This window comes from Heterodontus francisci, chromosome 37, assembly GCF_036365525.1.
Source record: "Heterodontus francisci isolate sHetFra1 chromosome 37, sHetFra1.hap1, whole genome shotgun sequence".
Taxonomy (NCBI): Eukaryota; Metazoa; Chordata; class Chondrichthyes; order Heterodontiformes; family Heterodontidae; genus Heterodontus; species Heterodontus francisci.
Genome location: NC_090407.1, coordinates 18,071,613 through 18,093,743, shown reverse-complemented (window position 1 = coordinate 18,093,743; position 22,131 = coordinate 18,071,613). Strand labels below are relative to the sequence as shown.

Genomic DNA, 22,131 nt, shown 5'->3' with positions numbered 1-22,131 from the left:
TATAACAGAATTCCATCATTTTTGCAGAACTTGTCTTTCACACATTCAGTGATCTTCATCTGTTGCTGGGTCTGATTCTGTGATTGTTCTGAGGGGAGCCAGAGACTGTGCAAGTCTGCTGGGTTCTGTATGATGCATTATGTCCGCCTTTGGTTCTGTTTATGATGCGTTCAGATCTTGAAGACGGAGGAAGCCAATGGTGCTATTCATCAGATTTGTTGCGATAAGAGGATATGTAGCAATGTTACACAACTTAAAAGTCTCTGCAGTCTGCCTGCTGTTGGAGTCCTATGTGAAGTGAGTTGCGCTGTCTAAACCTAGTTCTGAGTGGGTTCACAGTACAGAACTACCTCACACTCAGCATGAAAGATTAATCTCATTCAGCCAGGCTTCAGAAGCTGGGTGGAGTAGGTTTGGTGATGGTAAGGGGGAAATGCAAAGATGTTTCGGTGCAGTGGTGGTATATCTGAGTCTGGGACAGTGCCAAGGAACCTCAATTATAATTGGAATCTATTGCTTCCAGTGGATGTTAGTGCAGTACAAGTTGAACAATTAGCACCTGTTTTGGAATTGATTTGGTTTAGGACTCAGGATCACTGATGCTTTTAATTACTCTGGTTGATGGGAGAGCTAAGCCGGTGGGAGCAGTATCAGGACTTGCAATGAGCTGAGAGCTTTGGTAGCAACCCGCTTATGTTGAATCCTGATACAACTCCCGATCAGCTGATTCCGCAGCTACAGCTCTGCCAAAGCATCAGTCAAGAGTTGTAAAAATTTTAATTCAGCTGTGCTCTGTATAATGCATCATATCCAACCATGGCCCTGTTTATGATGCACTTGCTTGTGGCTCGAATCTTGAAGGCAGAGGAGGCTGTTGCTTTAAAATGTTACAGAGCTGTGGGGAAAGAGCAGGGGGACCTGGGACTAATAGCCCTACCAAGAAGTCAGCAAAGGCATGATGGGCTGAATGACCACCTTCTGTGCTATATCATTACTCTTACTATGAATGCTGGGATCATTGGAATTATTAATACTGTGACAATGGGGGGTGGGGGGAGCGGTACGAGGGACAGGGCTTGTGGATGAGGGCGAGGAGGCAGAGGCAAAAAGCCTCAGCCTAATTTTAAAGAATCAAAAAAAGGCAGTGCCATAATAATAAAAGCAAAATACTGCGGATGCTGGAAATGACAATGTCCTGTTTATTTTTAAGTTAAGATTTTGTTTTTGTTGTTGTTCATTGAAGTACAATGTAAATTTCCAGTTTTTGTTATTTTCTATGTTTTGTTTAACCAAACCATGTTGTGGCTGTACAATGCCAGGATGGTCATTATGGAACTTACTCTTTGGGCACAGAGCATGTATTTAGAAACCCATCAAACTCGAATCCTTTTTTTAAAAAAAGGGATATCAATGAATAATCACAATTCTTTTGCAGCTACTTGATCCTGTTGGAGAGAGACCTTGCACACTAAGCTGTTTGGTGTTGTGTGACTTCTACATTGCATCTAAATTGGTCTTTTCCCTTCTGTTTGTGTTTTTCAGGAAATTGCAGCTTATTTAATAACATTCGAGAAACATGAAGAATGGTTAACAACATCCCCTAAAACCAGGTAAGTGTGAATGACACTTTCTCCCTCTTTATCTGCCCAGTGATATTGATTAATATACTGAAATGCCTGTAAATTCATTGCTTAATTGAGAATGTGGTGATTCCTCATTTCAAGGTTCACACACCTCAGTGGTCCAACCACAGCCTAGTATACTAATGGTATAAAATATTTATTGAGCAATGCAGTTGCGGTTCTGCACCAGAATCCACATGACAGGGGAACAATGGGCCGACTGCTACAGCTCTAGATAAGCTAGAACAGCCTGCGATGTTCCCTGTGCTGGAGTACTCTCCATGGAATCAGGATCCCAAGCATTGTCCTGTGTCTCACCAAACTGTGCTGTCAATCTGTCAGCAAGAGGCCAGTAGTCATAGCTCCTGGTCATGCCAAAGTCTTTTCTTCAGTGTGTTCTTCTTTACCTCTGTAAAAAAAAACATATCTGCAGTAATTGTTGGAACCCGAGCCACAGCTCGAGTTGGGTCTGGTTATTTTACGGTGAGGTGAGAGATTCTCTCTCCTTTCCTGAAAATGCTGGGTCCCTACTCAGGGTTATAGATCCCTCCGATAACTGACCCAACTGGCCATATGTTGGCCGAGGAGGTGAGAGCTTGGGGGCTATTTGACCACATAGACCATCACACCCAAGCCCGTTCTTGTCATTAACCAATGTTGGGACACGTACAGACTCTCCAGTAGTAGTCACTGCAATCAGAAGCAGGAACCTAGGCTAGTTGTTTTCTTTCTTGTCGCCCCTTTCCCAGTACTCAGATCTACTGAGGCCACTTGTGGGCCTCCAACTATCGTTCCATCTGATCAACAATTCACAATGTTCTCTGCACATTCATTTTAATTGTGCTGAGCGGCTTTGATCTTTGGAAAGCCCAAGGATTGTTTGTTTCCAGATGATATATGACAGGTAAGGCGTGTGCACTCTGAAATCTGAGAGCATATTTCACCAGTTGAAAGAGCAAAAAGCAAACAGCTTTGATGCTAAAGGTAACTTCTCATCATTTTCTGTGCACTGACTTCCCAGGAACGCTCACAGAACACAATGTGCCAGGAGATTCATTGTGAAATCCTGGGACTGACTGCATTCTTTCTCTCTCCCTGCCAGTTCTAGCAGATCACCAGCACAGAGCAGTAGTCCACAATGCATGTCAGAGCATGTGGGCAGTGCCTGAATGTAACCCACTGAGTGCCTAGTAACTCTTTCTGTTTTCAGATTGCTGATCAGGACATGTTTTAAATGATGTAAATCAGGATGCAGTTGGCTAAGTGTGGACACCTCTGAGTTTGACCCTTCAATTTAGTGTCAAATCTGAGACATAGGGTTGGATTTTGTTCTCCCCAGGTGTCGGGTTCCATGGTTGGGGGAGGCCTGAAGATAGCTCCTGATGAGGCCTACCACAGACCTTGACGCCGGGAGGGCCCAGCTCGATCCTCCCGGTGGTGGCGGTGAGGCTCCGTGATGGCCTCCCAGCCTTTGGGCTATGGGACCACAATTTAAATATTCAAATGAATAAAATTAATACATTTTAATAGACTTACCTGCGATCTTGAGGACCTGCCGCGATCTGCGGTACAATGGCTGGCACTCCTGCACCTTCAAATCCTCATCCGGGGAAACGCGGCACCACACAGGTGGGCAGGGGAGGAGGTAAGTTTGTCAGTGTGGGAGGGGGAGGGACAGGGTCAAATATATGTGTAGGGGATGGTGGGAAGGGTTGAACCTTAAACTTTGTGCAGTTTGGCGGGGGGGAAAGGTCAGATGTAAAACGCAAGTGTTTTGCTGGGGGGTGGTGGTGGGAAAAGGGCATTAGAAATGTATTTATTTAATTTTGGGGGTAAGACTTCCAAAATTTAAATTGGGCAGCAGGGCTGGTTGCCCTTTAAAAATGGCGCCAGCGCCAGCGCACTGGCAGCTGACGCCATTGCCAGGCATGGATAGCCCGCCCTCTCCATAAGTTTGTGGGGGTGGGGGGCAGAGGTGGGCCGCCCTGGCTATTTAAATGAGCTGCCGCTGTGTGGGCAGCCATTTTTTGAGTTCGCCGCCGAAATCGGCAGCAGGCTCTTAAAATCCAGCCCATAGTGTAATTATCCTGTGTTGATAGGTTGACTCTTACTAAATTATGAAATGGAACACGGAAATACATTGCATGTTTTCCGTGTGTCCTTTGAAATCTTCATGTTGTGCAGCATTCTTTGGTTGGAGGGTTGCTATTGACCATCTCCTACCTCTGTCAACATAAGTCTTGAGCGCAGCACTGTAATGAATGGTAGGAATAGCCTCTGGTGGTGACTCTCCAGTTTTTTGTCCCTTCCCTCGGCTCTCTTCAGTGCCTGATTGAGAACCCACTGGGTGTGGTTTGAGCCACATTCTGTCACATTACTGGACAAGGACCAAGACCAGGCTTGCTGTCTGATAGATGGTCCAGCCCTCACATTTTGTTTCCACCTTCTCTCTCTGGATCATAACAACAATGCAATTTATTTAGACTGCACCTTTAACCTTTAAAAGCAAAATTCAACACCGAGCTACATATGGCAATATTAGGACAATTGGCCTAAAGCTGGGTAAAAGTGGTAGGTTTTAAAGAGCGCCTTAGAGAAAGAAAGAGAGTCAAGGGAGATTTCGGGAGGGAATTCCAAGTTTAGGGCCTAGGCAGCCGAAGGCTTAGCCACCAATAGTGGAGTGATTAAAATCAGGGATGCACAAGAGGCCAGAATTAGATGAGCGCAGATATCTTGGAGGGTTGTGGAGCTGGAGGAGATTACACAGATAAGAGGGGGTGGGGGGTGGGGCGAGGCTATGGAGGGATCTGAAAACAAGGATGAGAATTTTAAAATCGAGGCGTTGCTTGCCTGGGAGCCAATGTAGGTCAGTGAGCACAGGGATGATGAGTGTATGGGACTTGGTACGAGTAAGGACACTGGCAGCAGACTTTTGGATGACCTCACATTTACAGAGGGTAGAATGTGGAACCTTTCTTGTCTCTTTCTTTCTATTCTATCACTGTTACAATGGCCGTTATTCCTTACCTCTGCTGTACTTGCCCTGGAGTGTTTGATGGGGCAATGTAGAGAGAACTATATTCTGTATCTAACCTGTGCAGTGAACCTGCCTGGGAGTGTTTGATACTGCTATTGGTGTGAAAAGTGGAAAGCCTTTTATTTTCATTTTGCTGAGTAAATGTCAGTCAAAAGCCACAATGACTACTATTTGGGGCAGTATAAGGGGCACAGAGAGTTTGTGCTGGTGAAAGATTTTGTTCTTCTTCCTCTGCATCCTGAATAGGCTTTCTTTGGAAAGTAACTTGAATCCTTTAAATCCCAGAGGCAACTTCATAAGCGGCAGAATTGAGATCCAGCAACATGTCAGTGATAGTCCTTCAGGCAGGCTGACTGGGTTAAAAAAGGCTTTCCATTTTCAACTGAAAACATGCCGGCTGTGGTTGTTAATTGGATTTATTCTATGAATGAGTCCTTGACCACCTCCTGGGAGAAAAGTTGGGTCTCACATGTTAGTCTATTGTCCTGCAACACATGGTCCTTAGTAAACGCCTGGAGATTTTATAATAAAAGAGATTTTAAACTCTTGTGTTCAGGTTTTTGAATATTCCATCAATATTAAGATTTGGTAAAATTCAGTGTCTTGTTCTGAAGTGTTCTTACTACTCTGGAGACATGAGAGATTCCATGTTCAACATGCCCCCAGCCTGTGCTGAATTAGCTGATCTCAGCCAGGGCAGCAACAATTGGTCTCGATGATCAAATTGGCCAAGCTTCCCACTCCTGCTCACTGGCCGTTGATGGGTACAGTGAGTAGTAGTGCCAGCAGCTGCTGGCACATGAGTATCCCACAAGTAGAAATAACTTCAGAGTAAACCAAAGTCAGGGGTACATGGGGTGTGGGAGGGCAGCACTTTTTAAGATTAAATTCTTCAGCTTCCTCCTCACTCTGCAGTATTTTATTATTGAACTCATGGTGTGAATAAGAGCACAAATGGAATCATTAACAACTATAATTTGCTAGCATTCACATTGCTTTTTGAGATTTAGTGGGAGATGTGAACATAAATGTCAAGCTTTCAACAGCTTATTCACACATTGATGCAGAGGTTGCTGCAGTACAAGCTCAGTGCTTTGCATATTTTTCATATAATTATATGTGTTTGCCTACATAACAACAATCACCACACTCTAAATACAAAAGTCATTTGTTGTGTAAAGGTGTTTGAAACTTGTCGGCAATATGACAAGAAATAAATAAGTGCAAGTATATCCTTCTTTCTCTCATTGTTACAGCAAATACCAGGCAGATCTGTTATGATTTACTCTTGCTTCATTATCCATTAATGCTCGTATTTTATTTCTCTCCTCTTCTCCTATCTTATCCTGGCTCTTTCAGGGTAGACTTTCTTGAGCAGCAGCGGCCCTCGGTTACCTTGCCTAAGTAGGCCTGCTTTTTCAAGTCATAGAATAATACAGTACAGAAGGAGGCCACTTGGCTCATCGTGCCTGTGCCCTTTTTTTGAAAAAGCTATCCAATTAATCCCGCTCCCCTGCTCTTTCCCTATAGCCCTGTATTTTTTTTCCCTTTCAACTATATATCCAGTTCCCTTATGAAAGTTGTTATTGAATCTTCCATCACCCTTTCAGGCAGTGCATTCCAGATTCTAACAACACGCTGTGTAACAAAAATAATTCTCACCTCCCCACCACCTGCTCCCCCCACCCCCCCCCCTCCCCCACCCCCAGTTCTTTTGCCAATCACCTTAAATCTGTGTACTCTGGTTACCAACCCTCCTGGAAATAGTTTCTTTTTATTTACTCTTATCAGTAAAGGACATCATGACAAAACTTGGTGCTGGGCTCACCCAACATCCTCATGCACATTCCAGCAAGAGGCACTGGGTGGTGAGCAGGAGCTGGAAGCCTGTGGTCCAATTGCAGACTCCTACCTGCTCACATTTACTTACATTTCTTCTTTATTTTCTTAAAATACCCAACTGCAAACACTGGTTCAAAGATGTTTCAGCATTGCGATGCCTTAAGTAAGAGTACAATGTATAGCACCTGATCACGTCTTTCCAGAACATGTCATTGCACTTCATACACAATGGGTAACTTTTGAAATGTTGTCCAGACCTCAGGAAGGATATATTGCCCTTGGAGGGTGGTGGATTGGGTGCAGCGCAGATTCAGCAGATGCTACTGGGGCAAAAAAAGTTAAATTATGAGGACAGGTTGCACAAACTAGGCTTGTATTCCCTCGAGCGTAGAAGATTAAGGGGTGACCTAACAGAGGTGTTTAAGATGATTAAAGGATCTGATCTGATAGATAGAGAGAAATTATTTCTTCTCATGGGGCAGATCCAGAACAAGTGCACATAATCTTAAAATTGGAGCAAGGCCATTCAGGAGTGATGTCAGGAAGCACTTCACACAAAGGGTAGTGGAAATCTGGAACTCTCTCCCTCAAAAAGCTGCTGAGGCTTGGGTTCAATTGAAAATTTTAAAGCTGAGATTGATAGATTTTAATTAGGCAAGAGTATGAAGGGTTACAGAACCAAGGCGAATAAATGGAGTTAAGATACAGGTCAACCGTGATCGAAATGAATGGCAGAACATACTCAAGGAGCTGAACAACCTGCTGTTATATAAGCAAATATGGCAGTCATTTTTCACACAGCAAGATCCCCCAGAAGGCAATGAGATGACTGACCAGTTAATCTGTTTTTGGTGGTGCTCGTTGAGTGAGAAATGGCCAGGGCACTGGAAGAACTCCCTGGTGCTCTTCAAATAATGGATTGCAACCTGTCCAATAAATTAAACATTTATATAACCACTGCAATGAACTTTTGAAAAATACTTCGCTTTTATGATGTTTTCTGTTTTTCTAAAAAAAAATCCATTTTTTATGCATTGAATGCTGCTAATCGCAGGAGCAGCCTTGTCTGGGAGGAGTTAATGAGCCTGCGTCTGACAAAGCTGAAATCAGTCAAAGTATTGGAAATGTGAAATAGAATATTCTGGAAATGCACACCAGGCCTTTCAGCAGCTCAGAGAGAAAAGACGAGTTCATGTTTCAAGCACATATGTAAATGACACAGGGTGAGACCCGCTTGTCCATCAAGCCCTGTCCTTCTTCATCATGGTGCAACTAACCATTATGTTCCCTCATGGTTGCATGCCTCTCACCCCCCAATTCATCAGCAGCCACATAATCGCCTGGGAAAGACAAAACTCAGAGAGGAAAAACCCAAGGCCAATTCAGGAGAAAAAACATATCCGTGGTTTTAATTAAGGGTCCAATCCAACAACATTAACCAGCCTTTTGTCTCTTGGGTGTTGAGAGATCTGCTGTGTATTTCCTGCACTTTCTGCACTTATCGATAGGTCATGGTCTTAGTTGATAAAGTGCTATCTCAAGCTGGCTGCAGTTTCAGTTCCTTGCCACATTTAAGTGATTATGTACAGCATACGAGTCAGAAGAAAGACTATGCCCTTTGAGCTGTTTGGTCAACACTGACCCCTACCTGGCTTTCTCTGCTTTTCTTCTCTTCACATTTCAACTGCTTTTGCAAAGATTTCCCAAACTATCTCTAGTGACTCCCAGGTATATTTTTATTGTGAAAAGTGACCATTTTCTGCATGTTCAAAGCCTGAAGCAGAGGTATGTCACTCTCTAAGTGATAGTGATTTGTTGTTCTGTTTTGTAATTGATCTGTTTGGCACTTTTTGAGAAACATGTCCACACAGTATGTGGGATTTTTTCCCCATGTTTCTCTCCTTTCCTTATAGTCCAGTATCATAACAGTAACACTACCACACCAAGGTTAGGATCAACACTCCCAAGGCAAGTACAGCACGGATTAGATACAGAGTAAAGTTTTATTGTGCTATCAACCTGAGGCCTGTCTGAGCTGTGCCCCTAGCCAAGCTGTTCCAGTACAGCTACAAGACTGGCATCTACCCAACAATGTGGAAAATTGCCCAGGTATGTCCTATCCACAAAAAACAGGACAAAACCAATATGGCTAATTACTGCCCCATCAGCCTCCTCTCGATCATCAGCAAAGTGATGGCAGGTGTCATCGACAGTGCTATCAGGCGGCACTTAGACAGCAATAACCTGTTCACTAATGCTCAGTTTGGGTTCTGCCAGGACTTACTCAGCTTCTGACCTCATTACAGCCTTGGTCCAAACATGGACAAAAGAGCTGAACTCAAGAAAGGAGGTGAGAGTGACTGACCTTGACATCAAGACAACAATTGACTAAGTGTGGCATCAAGAAACCCTGGCAAAATTGAAGTCAATGGGCATCAGGGGGAATACTCCCCACTGGTTGGAGTGATACCTAGCACAGAGGAAGATGATTGTGGTTGTTGGAGGCCAATCATCTCAGTCCCAGGAGTGCAGGAGTTCCTCAGAGTAGTGTCCTAGGCGCAGCCATCTTCAGCTGCTTCATCAATGACCTCCCCTCCATCATAGGTCAGAGGTGGGGAAGTTCGCTGATGATTGCACAACGTTCAGTACCATTCGCACTCCTCAGATACTGAAGTAGTCCATGTAGTAATGCAGCAAGACCTGGACAACATTCAGGCTTGGGCTGATAAGTGGCAAGTAACATTCGCGCCACACAAGTGCCAGGCAATGACCATCTCCAACAGGAGAGAATTTAACCATCTCGCCTTGACATTCAGTCGCATTGCTATCACTGAATCCCTCACATTCTGGGGGTTACCATTGACCAGAAACTGAACTGGACCACCTATATAAATACTGTGGCTACAATAGCAGGTCAGAAACTGGGAATTCTGTGGCAAGTAACTCACTTGCTGACTCCCCAAAGCCTGTCCACCATCTACAAGGCACAAGTCAGGAGTGTGATGGAATACTGTCCACTTGCTTGGATTAGTGAAGCTTCAACAACACTCAAGAAGCTTAACACCATCCAGGACAAAGCAGCCTACTTGATCAGTATCCCCTCCATCACCTTCAACATTCACTCCCTCCACTGCACTGTGACAGCAATGTGTACCATCGACAGGATGCACTGCAACAACTCACCAAGGCTCCTTCAACAACACCTTTCAAAGCTGCGACCTGTACCACCAGAAGGACAAGGGCAGCAGACACATGGGAACACCACCACCTACAAGTTCCTCTCCAGGCCACACACCATCCTGACTTGGAATTATATTGCCATTATTTCGCTGTCGCTGGATCAAAATCTTGGAATTCCCTTCCTAACAGCACTCTGGTAGTACCTGCACCAGCTGGACTGCAGCGGTTCAAGAAAGCAGTTCACCACAACCTTCTCAAAGGAAATTTGGGGTGAGCAACAAATGCTGGCCTTGCCAGCAGTGCCCACATTCCGTGAAAGAATGAAAAAAACAATTCTAAGCTTCTAGCCAATTAGTGGTGGTTCGTGCTGTACCCCCATGGCTACCAAGGACTCATTGGAAACTTGCCTGAGCTCATTACACATGGGACCTTCCAATCACCAGACAGTGGAGGCTTCCATCCTCGTATTGCGGCCTGGATTTTAATTGGTAATTTGGAGGGGAAAATACTATGTGGTGATGTATCGTGGAGTGATACGACACAGAAGGAGACCATTTAGCCCATTGTGCCTATGAAAGACCTATTCCAATAGTCCCACTTACCCTGCCCTTTCCCCGTAGTACAGCACATTCTTCCATCAATTATTTATCCAATTCCCTTTTGAAAGTTAGAATATATTAAAAAAACTTATATCTGCCCTACATCCTGTCAACTTTTCAAATATAAATTATGTTCGCACTTATAATGGAAAGTACCTATGTTAGATTGTAATTACAGCATGACAAGTTTACATGGGCAATTTCTTTTATAAATGTGGACACGGTGAAAATATAAATCAAGAAAAGGACAGCGTTTATGTCTTTAAAGTAGGGACTGAATTACATCTGTATGCCCTGGTCCAATTAGCGCCGGCCTGTAACCACACTTCACCTGAAAGCCACGGTCTTCCTGTGAAATGCCAAGGGAGATCAGCTAATAGCAATGATTATTTTTGTGTATACTGCAGATGTGAGGTGACCATTCCAAAAAGTTTATTGAGTTAGTTGGCTCATCAGAAGTTCCTATATAATACACCTTTGCCCATAGTCGAGAAAGCTCTGTAATACATTGTGTCAAAAGACATGCTGTAGAATCACTTGAGAGGATTAAAAGGCTCTTGAATTTGTCATTCGTTTTCCACACTGTTGACTGTTCCCAGCCTTTGAGCATTTTCAGGTACTGCAAATTTGATTTGTAATGAAGAAAAGGGGAATCATCGTCAAGGATGAGTTACCAGAGAGTCATCCTGTCACAAGATTTAAGACTACACTGTACCATAATAATGGCATAATTAAGTTACTGCTTAGAGCTGGCTGTAGGAACTGCTGGATTCAGATTGAGTACGTTATGTGCAAGGCAGAGTCATGAATCTAGTCAATGAAGTTGAATCTAATATTTTGTATTTTTCCCCCGTCGTTGGCTTAAAGCATGTAAATCAGAAGGGCCGCAGGTTTGACCCTCAGTCTGTGCTCAGTGAGCTGATCTCCGATGGGGTGGCAGAAGGATCCCTGGGTTAGGGAGAGGGAATGCCCGCTCCTGATGACTATCCTGTGACCCCTACACAGTGCATGCCTGTGTGGATATTTGGGTGAGGACAGAATTGGGACAGTCTGGTTAAGCCCTAAATGAGTGAAGAGTCTGTCGGTTAATACTCACAGTGTAGGTACACACAAGAAGAACGGGCATTTGATGAGGACAATGCTGTCTATGGAACCACGTCCAGCAAAAGCCAGGGATTTTGGAGGAAGGGTTGGGGTCAGAAAGGGACAAAATTGGATGGAAAATAATTAATTCAGTCTGTTTCAGTAGATACTTAGCTCACCTGTAAAAGAAATTTAAATGGCCCATAAATACTGTGGAGAAGTTGTGATGGTGCCCTGTATCAATCAGATATTATTTCCTCTTTCCTCTTTGGCTTTTGATCACTCGTTATATCTCCTTATGTTGCTCTGTGTCAAACTTTGTTCCATAACACTCATGTGAAGTACCTTGGACCATTTTACTATGTTAAAAATGTTACATCAATGCAAGTTGTTGCACAACAAATGACAAAGAGTATCGTCACCACTTATCCAATCAGACAACTTGATTCTTTGAAGTTGTTGTGTTTCACTGTCAACTATGACCTCATTCCCAGCAGAAAAGGGTAAAATAGTCAGGAACCTTCTGTCCAGAACCAACACAGTTTGGATGAAAAGGCACTGTGTAAATAAGAACAGAAAATTGCTGAATCTGCCCAGTAGATCAGCCGATATCTGAAAGGGGGGAAAGCCAGCTAACCTTTGAGGTAGAAGCTTTCAGTCGAGCTCAGAGTTTTTCCTTGTATTCACTTTTCGGAACCCAGCTGCTGCCTCCTTTTCTGATGATGAAGTTTGGCAGAATTTTTCACAGCTATGTAAAAGTTCATGACGTTAATGTTCCTTAGCACTGCAAGAGATGTGTGCACAGTAGAAACCGCATGAGCTGTAATATATCGTCCATGTGGATTAAACCAGCGGAGAATATTCAAATTAGAAACACAGGGTTTAATTTTCGAGACAATGTCTTTTAGAGCTCTCAAAATAAAATGTTAAAATCATTATTGTAGACTTAAGTGGAACCTCGTAACTCCAGACATCCCATTTTTTGTAGCCTTACCTAAGAGACTTGCTGCTTGATATTCGAACCGTGGCACTGTCCAAATGCATATTCATGCTATCTTTATGGATGTTCTTTTACCAATTTTCTCAAGTTCTTCCCTCCTGAATTCATTGATTCTTTGCTGGGATACAAATCCACAGACTGGTATTGGTGCCTAATAATATTTGAAGAATGTGAGGCCAGAGAGTGAGGATCGGCAGGGTATTTAATGGTGTGGGTGGGGGTGGAGGAGGTACATCATGGGCAAATCCAATTCTGCTTTCATCTGCTGTGTATACATGCAGACAGACATGTTATACACACACACCACACACACAGACAGACAAGCACATAGGCATGCACAGACGCAGAAAGACAGGCAGATGTATAAACACACATTTCCATCATTTGATATGAATGAGGAGCAGGAACCCTGGCTGTTTTGCCCCTCTGTATGATTCTGTAGCCCATGGGTGCTAGATGTAGGGCTAATTATTGTCCCCACTCTCCTGGCTCAAATCAGTTCACTAGGCATAGTTTGCAATCGAGTATGGTTTTATCTTAAACCATATTCTGCTTTGAACTGGGCCCAAAACGGGACCCATTCAGAATGCAGCTAATAGAGGAATCCTTGTGACATTATTGAAGGAGGCAGCCACTGTATCTTTGAACACTAGAACACAAGAAAAAGGAGCAGGAGTAGACCAAATGGCCCATCGAGCCTGCTCCGCCATTCAGAACGATCATAGCTGATCTTAGGTTTCAGTTCCACTTTCCTGCCTGCTCGCCATATCCCTTGATTCCATGAGAGACCAAAAATCTATCTATCCCAGCCTTAAATGCATTCAACGATGGAGCATTCACAAACCTCTGGGGTAGAGAATTCCAAAGATTCACAACTCTTTGAGTGAAGTAATTTCTCCTCATCTCAGTCCTAAATGATCGGCCCCTTGTGCTGAGACTGTGACCCTGTGTTTTAGATTCCCTGACCAGCGAAAATAATCTCTCACTGTCTACCCAATCCAGACCTTTCGAATCTTATATGTTTCATTGAGATCACCTCTCATTCTTCTAAACCCCAGAGAATACTGGCCCAATTTACTTAGTCTTTCATTACTGGACAACCCCCTCATCCCAGGGACCAATCTAGTGAACCTTTACTGCACTGCCTCCAATGCAAGTATATCCTTTCTAAAATGTGGAGACCATAACTGCACATAGTATTCCAGATGCCGTCTCACCAAAGCCCCATACAATTGTAGTAATACTTCCTTATTCCTGTACTCCAGTCCCCTTGCAATAAAGACCAACATGCCATTTGCCTTCCTAATTGTTTGTTGCACCTGCATGTTAACTTACTGCGTTCCTTGTTTGGAGAGGGAGTCATCTGGGGAACGAATGTTTATATTCAACAGTGTGTGATATTAGTAGATGTCAAAATAAAGTCCTACACTGGTGAATGATTAAGATCCCACAGCATTAGGTTAGAAGTGGGACTGTTCGTTGATGATTCCATAGTGTTCAGCTCCATTCACAGCTGTTCCAGTAATGAAGCTTGCCAGCCTTCAGCAGAGCTGGAATTAAATTCAGGCCTGAGTTGGCAAATGGAAGGTAACACACATGCCACATAAGTGACAAGTAATGGTCATTTTGTTCTCAGGGAGTGGGCATTTCTGGCAATCAGGGAGTGGGCATTTCTGGCAATGCCAACATTTTTATTGTTCATCCTGAGTGGTTCTGAGAAGGTGGTGTTGGGCCTTTATGTAACTCTGTGTTTTGTTCGGCTAGTTCAGAGAGTATTTAATAGTCAATCACATATGCGGTTATGTATAGACCCAGACCTGGTAAGGGTGGCAGGTTTCCTTCCCTAAAAGACATTATTGAACCAGTTGGGTTTTTTTAACAATCTTTATGGTCATTTTTATGATTTTTATGATTATGATATCCGTAAATTTCCAGATTTTTAAAAACTGAATTCAATTTTGTCAAAGTTCCGTTCTGGGATTTGAACTCACATTCTCTGGATTGTTAGACCAGCATTGTGACCACTTCATAACCACTGTACATGGAGGAAAGTTTCTCAAGTTTGAGAAGATTGATGCAGATAGAACGCTTGTTGAACACAATGGCTTGTTTCTATTCGAAAAATTCGGCAGTCCTTATGTTCTTAGTTGTCAGGATGCCTCAGAAATACTGAAAGAACACAGCAGTTTATTAATATTACATTAGAGAAATGATTTATTCTGTAATGAAATGCTAAATTATTCAGATTACATGTAGAAATGGATAATTTATTATGCAAAACTTATACTTATTAATAGAATTCCAATTTATTCTGTCGTTAGAAGTAATTAGACTTAGGATGCATTTAAATTGCTTTGCTGGAAAAGTTGCATTTAACAGTGTAATAAATTCTTTTATAATCTCTTCAGAACCTGCCCTATTTCAATTTACAATGAATTGAAACTTTGGAATTACCTTTCCTGTGCTCCCAGAGTGGCAATGACACTGATTGTACTACACCATGCAGATCAAGGAAGTCCCAGGTTCAATTCCCAGTCTCTGCTGAGTTAGCATACCTCAGTTCAGTGGCAGTAGAGGCACAAAATTTGTTTCTGCTTCTCCTGAGTTAGGGAGGGAGGAAAAATCAGCCAATCTGTTCAATCCCCACTAAAAGAAATGCTTGTGTGGAGGTCAGGCACCAACAGAATTAGGCCGTGATGCTCTCCGTGACCAAATACCCTGCTGATACTTTGTATCATGGCTTACACGAGTAGACGGTAATTTGCATTAATAGAGGACATTTAATAGCCATGAAACCAACCCAGACAGGCTCAGCACCTTTATGAGAGGAAGGGAAGCGAAAACATAATTTAAACAAAAAGAATTATCTTTCCCCACCCTTGCAGAGTGTAGCTCTCACATCTGATACTGTACAGTTCAGATATCTCTTAGTGCCAACAGCTGTACATGTACAGGACACATGGCTTTTGTATTGAGAAGCTTAGGGCAAGAGCTAAGGCTGCTAGTGCTTGGCACCACAGAAGTTGAAGTGTGGAGGAGAAAAGATGCAGTACAGATTAGGTGACACCAAGTTTGATTGTGGGAGGAAAGGAAGACTGAGGGAGCTGAGGAGTTCTGCAGTTTAGGAATCTTGAAGGATGAGAGAGCATTGGAGATGGTGCAATAAGTCTTGAATTCAACACAGTGAGGATTCATGGAACAGAAAGACTGGAAGCAGGTGTGTTAATAAATGAGGGAGAACCACAGAAGAAAGTTCAGAGGAGCAATGAGCATGGTAATATCCATGAAATAGAAAGAGACAAGAAAGATTGAGACACAGACAGTGGAGAGAGGATAGATATTAGAAGAGGTGAAAGAGGGGTTGCCTATCTGATTTGAGAGTGAAGTGTTAGAAGAGCATTCCATGAGATGAGGGTAGTATTGAGGCTTCAGTATTCTGAATCCCTTCAGTCAGACAAATGCCTTCACATATTAACAGCTTCCTGTAAAAGATGTGATTCTCTTTAATGAACTGTTTCATTAAGATCCAGTTGTAACTGGAGTGATTAAGTGGGCCCAGGGTACAAACGTTACAAGTCGGTCGTTATTTTTTAATAAGCAGTTGATAGCATTCAGGTTCCAAGTATAGAATTTTGTTGCCAGCAGATTTATCAGGATTAATTTAATGAAATAATTATGGACAATCAAAGATTTGAATGGGCCAGGATAAACACATTGGTTGAAATTGTGTTGTGTGATATTAATAACAAACACATTTATATGCTCATATGAAATCCGTGTGTCTGGTGTGTTAATGTAAGGACAGCCATGAGATCCAAGGATGTAGTAGGGAACCCTGACACAGTGCTGCAGCTTACTGCAATGCACCATGTGATGCTAAGTGATTCTCCCTGTCTTTGGTTGGCAGATTGAATGTATATCAGGCTATAAACTAACAGGGAATTTATTTCGCATAGAACAGGTAATTTATTTCTAGAGGTATAGAATTCAAAAGTACTGAAGTTATGCTAAACTTTTATGGGACCCTGGTAAGGCCACATTAAAGTACTGTGCATAGGTCTGGTCTCCATACTATAAAAAAAGACACAAGCACTGGAGGAAACACAAAAAAAGATGGTACTAGAATTGAGAGATTACAGTTATTGTGGAAGATTGTGAATAGGTTAGGCCTTTTTCTTTAGAAAAGAGAAGATTTAGAAATGGCCTGATATTGTGAATGTATTGGACAGGGAGATACGAAGAAAATATTTCCACTTGTGGGTGAATCCAAAACTAGGGACCATAAATACAATATAGTTACTAATAAATTCAAGAGGGAAATAAGGAGAAATGTCTTTACTCAGTGAGTGGTTAGAATGTGGAACTTGCTGCCACAGGAAATAGTTGGACCAAATAACTCAGATGCTTTCAAAAGGAAACTAGATGAGTACAGTAGATAAAAGGGAATAGAAAGATAGCTGGAAGGCTGAGATGAGGTAACTGGAATGGAAGGAGGCTCTTGTTGAGTATAAATACCAGCAGTGTGTAGTTGGGCCGAATGGCCTGTTTCTGTGTCATATATTCTATGTAATTCAATGCAAATGAACAACATTTAGAAACATTGCTATTCTTCATGTTACATTAATCAAAAGCAATAAAGGAACTTCTCCCTGAGCTATTTTTCAATATAACAAGATCCCTGAAAACCCTTGCTCACTTCTTACATGGCAAAATGCTACCATAGAATCAAATCAGCCCAAGCTCTCTGCCAGCTGTAGACTGACTGCTCAGCTCAACACAGGTAGTCCAACATCAACCCATAATTAGAAACCCCTGGACAACTTGAAGAATCGGATTCCTGGTATCCTTGTCAATATTTTTTCCTCAGTAACATCTCCAAAAACAGATTTTAAAAGCCAAGGAGATCAGTCAGGCAGAATCAGTCCATTCAGAAACCCCTTTTGGCTGCTATTTCAGAGGTTATTGCCATTTAGGTGCTATTCAATTACTTAGACTTATGCTGCCAGTAATTGCTGTAAGACTCATGGTCTATAGTTAGCTGTATTTGCTTTGTCACTTTTCGTGACAATAGATACCATGTTTGCTCATCCCCAATCCAGAGAGATCTCCCTGGTGTTCCCTGGCTCCTTCACAATGACTGTCAGTACTTTGTCCTGAGCCTCTCCTGGGGATTTAATAATCTTTAGCTTTTTGAACCTGTCCAGGACATCGAAGTGAATGACATCCAAGCTATTTCTGTTTATTCACAAAAGTTCCAATGGTGGGTGGCACAATATTCATGTCTTCCTTTGTGAAGCCTTCCAGGAAGAAATCATTTAGTATATATATATAATTTAATTTAGAGATACAGCACTGAAACAGGCCCTTTGGCCCACCGAGTCTGTGCTGACCAACTACCACCCATTTATACTTATCCTAATTAATCCCACATTCCCACCATTCTCCTACCACCTACCTACACTAGGGCCAATTTACAATGGTCAATTTACCTATCAATCTGCAAGTCTTTGGCTGTGGGAGGAAACCGGAGCACCTGGCGGAAACCCACGTGGTCACAGGGAGAACTTGCAAACTCCGCACAGGCAGTACCCAGAACTGAACCCGGGTCGCTGGAGCTGTGAGGCTGCGGTGCTAACCACTGCGCCACTGTGCCACCCTATGTTATCATTTAGTTTAGTTTAGTTTAGAGATACAGCACTGAAACAGGCCCTTCGGCCCACCGAGTCTGTGCCGACCATCAACCACCCATTTATACTAATCCTATACTAATCCCATATCCCTACCACATCCCCACCTGTCCCTATATTTCCCTACCACCTACCTATACTAGGGGCAATTTATAATGGCCAATTAACCTATCACCCTGCAAGTCTTTGGCATGTGGGAGGAAACCGGAGCACCCGGAGGAAACCCACGCAGACACAGGGAGAACTCGCAAACTCCACACAGGCAGTACCCAGAATTGAACGCGGGTCGCTGGTGCTGTGAGGCTGCGGCGCTAACCACTGCGCCACTGTGCCGCCATTACAACCTAGTTTCCATCTTAATTCCCTTTTAATAATGTCCTTACTCTTGTAATGTTAGAAGAATTTCTATTAGATGTGCTATTGGGGAGGGTTTAAACTAACTTGGCAGTGGTGTGGAAACCAGGAGGAAATATCAGAGAGGAATACCAAGGTGCACAGAAACTGAGAGAGATAGCACTAGAGTAGAGTAATAGTAAGTTATTAGGTGGGGTCAGAGTAAGGGAGAAAGTAATAAAGTCTAAATCAGGATTAATGTGCATGTATCTGAATACATGGAGTGTGGTTAATAAGACTGGTGAATTACAGACGCAGATTGACAAGTGGAAATATGATGTGTGGCTATAACAGAGACCTGGCTCAAAGAAGGGCAAGACTGGGTATTGAATATTCCTGGATACCAGGAAAGATGGGAAATGGAAAAAAGAGGGATGGGTGGCAGTATTGATTAAGGAAAGCATTGCAGTGCTGGAGAAAAAGGATGTCCCAGAGGGGTCGAGGACAGAATCAATTTGGCTGGAGCTAAGGAACAAAAAGGTGCAGTTACAGTGCTCGGTGTTGTCTATAGGCAACCAACTAGTAGGAAGGACATGGAGGAACAAATTTTCAAGGAAATTACAGAGAGGTGAAAAAAATATAGAGTAGTTAAAACGGAGGACTTTAATTATCCAAACATAGACTGGGATAGTAGTAGTGTAAAGGGCAGTGAGGAGCAAGAGTTCCTAGCATGTGTTCATGAAAATTTTTTTACAGCAGTATGTTTCTAGTCCAACTAGAAAGGAGGCACTGCTCGACTTGGTTCTTGGGAATGAGGTGGGCCAAGTGGATCAAGTATCAGTACGAGATCATTTAGGGGACAGTGATCATTGTATCATAAGGTTTAGGCTGACGATGGAAAAGGACAAAGGACAATCCAGAGTAAGAATAATTAACTGGAGGAAAGCCAACCTCAATGGGTTAAGAATGGAGCTGTGGCGAATAAATTGGAGTCAAAGGTTGGCAGGAAAAATGGTAGCTGAATAATGGGCTACCTTCAAAGAAGAGATAGTTTGGGCACAGTCAAGGTATGTTCTCTTGAAGGGGAAAGGTAGGGTAAACAAATCCAGAGCCCCCTGGATGATGAAAGAGGTAGATATTAAGATAAAGAAGAAAAAGTGTGCTTATGACAGATGCCAGGTAGAAAATACTATTGAGAACCAGGCTGAATATAGAAGGTCCAGAGGGGAAGCAAATAAGAGAAGCAAAGAGAGCATGAAAGGAGACTGGCAGCTAACATTAAAGGGAATCCCAAAGTTTTCTATAGACATATAAATAGTAAAAGGGTGGTAAAAGGAGGAGTTGGGCTGATTAGGGACCAAAGGGGAGGCAGAGGGCATAGCTGAGGTATTAAATGAATACTTTGCATTTGTCTTTACCAAGGAAGAAGATGCAATCCAGACAATGGTGAAAGGGGAGGTAATTCAGACACTAGAAAGGGTTTAAAATTGATAAAGAGGACATATTAGGTAGGCTGCCAATACTTAAAGTGAATAAAGCACCAGGACCAGATGAGATGCATCCAAGGATACTGAGGGAATTGAGGATGGAAATTGCGGAGGCATGGCCATAATTTTTCAGTCTTCCTTAGACTCGGGTGTGGTACCAGAGGACTGGAGAATTGCAAACGTTACTCCCTTGTTCAAAAAAGGGTGTAAAGATAAGTCCAGCAACTACAGTTTAACTTCGGTGGTGGGGAAACTTCTGGAAAGAATAATTTGGGACAAAATTAATAGTCACATGGACAAATGTGGATTAATTAAAGAAAGCCAGCATGGACTTCTTAAGGAAAAATCATGTTTGACTAACTTGCTGGACTTTTTTGAGGAGGTAACAGAAAGGGTTGATGAGGGTAATGCAGTTGATATGGTGTACATGGACTTTCAAAAGGCATTTGATACAGTGCCACACAATAGACTTGTGAGCAAAGTTATAGCTCATGGAATAAAAGGGACGGTAGCAACATGGATACAAAATTGGCTGAGTGACAGGAAACAAAGAGTAGGGGTTAATTGATGTTTTTCCGGCTGGAGAAAGGTTTATAGTGGAGTTCCCCAGGGATCAGTGTTGGGACCCTTGCTTTTCCTGATAAATATGAATGATCTAGGCCTTCGTGTACAGGGCACAATTTCAAAGTTTGTGGATGACAAGAAACTTGGAAGCATTGTGAACTGTGAGGAGGATGGTGAACTGCAAAAGGACATAGACAAGTTGGTGGAATGGGTGGATAGATGGCAGATGAAGTTCAATGCAGAGAAATGTGAAGTGATTCATTTTGGTAGGAAGGACATGGAGAGACAATATAAAATAAAGGGTACAATTCTAAAGGGGGGGGTGCAAGAGCAGTGGGACCTAGGTGTATATATGCAAAAGTCATTGAAGGTGGCAGGACAAGTTGGGAGAGTGATTAATAAAGCATACAGTATTCTGGGCTTTATTAATAGGGGCATAGAGTACAAGAGCAAGGAAGTTATGTTGAACTTATATAAGACACTAGTTCAGCCTCAGCTGGAGTATTGCGTCCAGTTCTGGGCGCCGCACTTTAAGAAAGATGTGAGGACATTGGAGAAAGTGCAGAAAAGATTCACGAGAATGAACATATGAACATACGAGCAGACAAATTAGGAGCAGAAGTAGGCCATTCAGCCCTTCAAGCCTGCTCCGCCATTCGATAAGATCGTGGCTGATCGGTTTGCGCTTTGAATTCCACACTCCCAACTACCCCCGATAACCCTCGATTCCCTTGTCTAACAAGGATCTATCTACCACCGCCTTAAAAATATTCAATGTCCCCACCTCCACCACCTTCTGAGGCAGAGAATTCCAAAGTTGCACAAAACCTCTGAGAGAAAAGATTTCTCCTCAACTCTGTCCTAAAAGGGCGAACCCTAATTTTAAAACGGTGCCCCCTATACCTGGACTCACCCACATGAGGATACATCCTCTCCACCTCCACCTTGTCTAGACCGTTCACGATCTTATAAACTTCAATCAAGTCTCCCCTCACTCTTCTAAACTCCAGTGAAAACAAGCCCAGTCTGTCCAACCTTTCCGCATAAGACAACCCGCTCATTCCAGGTATCAATCTAGTAAACCTCCTCTGAACCACCTCTAATGCATTCACATCCTTCCTTAAATAAGGAGACCAAAACTGCGCGCACAGTATTCGAGATGTGGTCTCACCAATGCCCTGTATAACTGAAGCATGACATCCTTATTTTTATTTGCAATTCCTCTCATAATAAAGGATAGCATTCCATTATCCTTCTTTATTACCTGCTGTATCTGCATACTAACCATTTGTGACTGCTGCACGAGAACACCTAGATCCCTCTGCACTTCGGAATTCTGCAATCCTTCTCCGTTTAAGTAATACTCTGCTTTTTTATTCTTCCTGCCAAAGTGAACGACTTCACTTTTTCCCACATTATACTCCAGCTGCTAGATTTTTGCCCACTCACTCAACCAATCTGTATCGGTTTGCAATCTCCTTATGCTCTCTTCACAATATAGTTTCCTACCTATCTTTGTGTCATCAGCAAATTTAGCTACCATGCCATCGCTCCCCTCATCTAAGTCATTAATATAAATTGCAAAAAGTTGAGGCCCCAGCACAGACCCCTGCGGGACTCTACCCGTCACATCCTGCCAATCAGAAAAGGACCCATTTATGCATACACTCTGTTTTCTGCCAGCCAGCCAATCTTCT

General features: G+C 42.8%; 1 protein-coding gene across 6 annotated transcripts in view; it reads left to right on the top strand.

The window, feature by feature from the left end:
• Positions 1 to 22,131, top strand: part of LOC137352094 (calmodulin-binding transcription activator 1-like) — a 1,221,793-nt gene that overhangs the window by 488,706 nt on the left and 710,956 nt on the right. For all 6 annotated transcript variants that reach the window (XM_068017185.1, XM_068017183.1, XM_068017181.1 and 3 more), the window contains exon 3: positions 1,543 to 1,610. In XM_068017185.1, the coding sequence (XP_067873286.1) occupies positions 1,543 to 1,610 (68 nt within the window). The remainder of the gene's footprint in view (positions 1 to 1,542; positions 1,611 to 22,131) is intronic.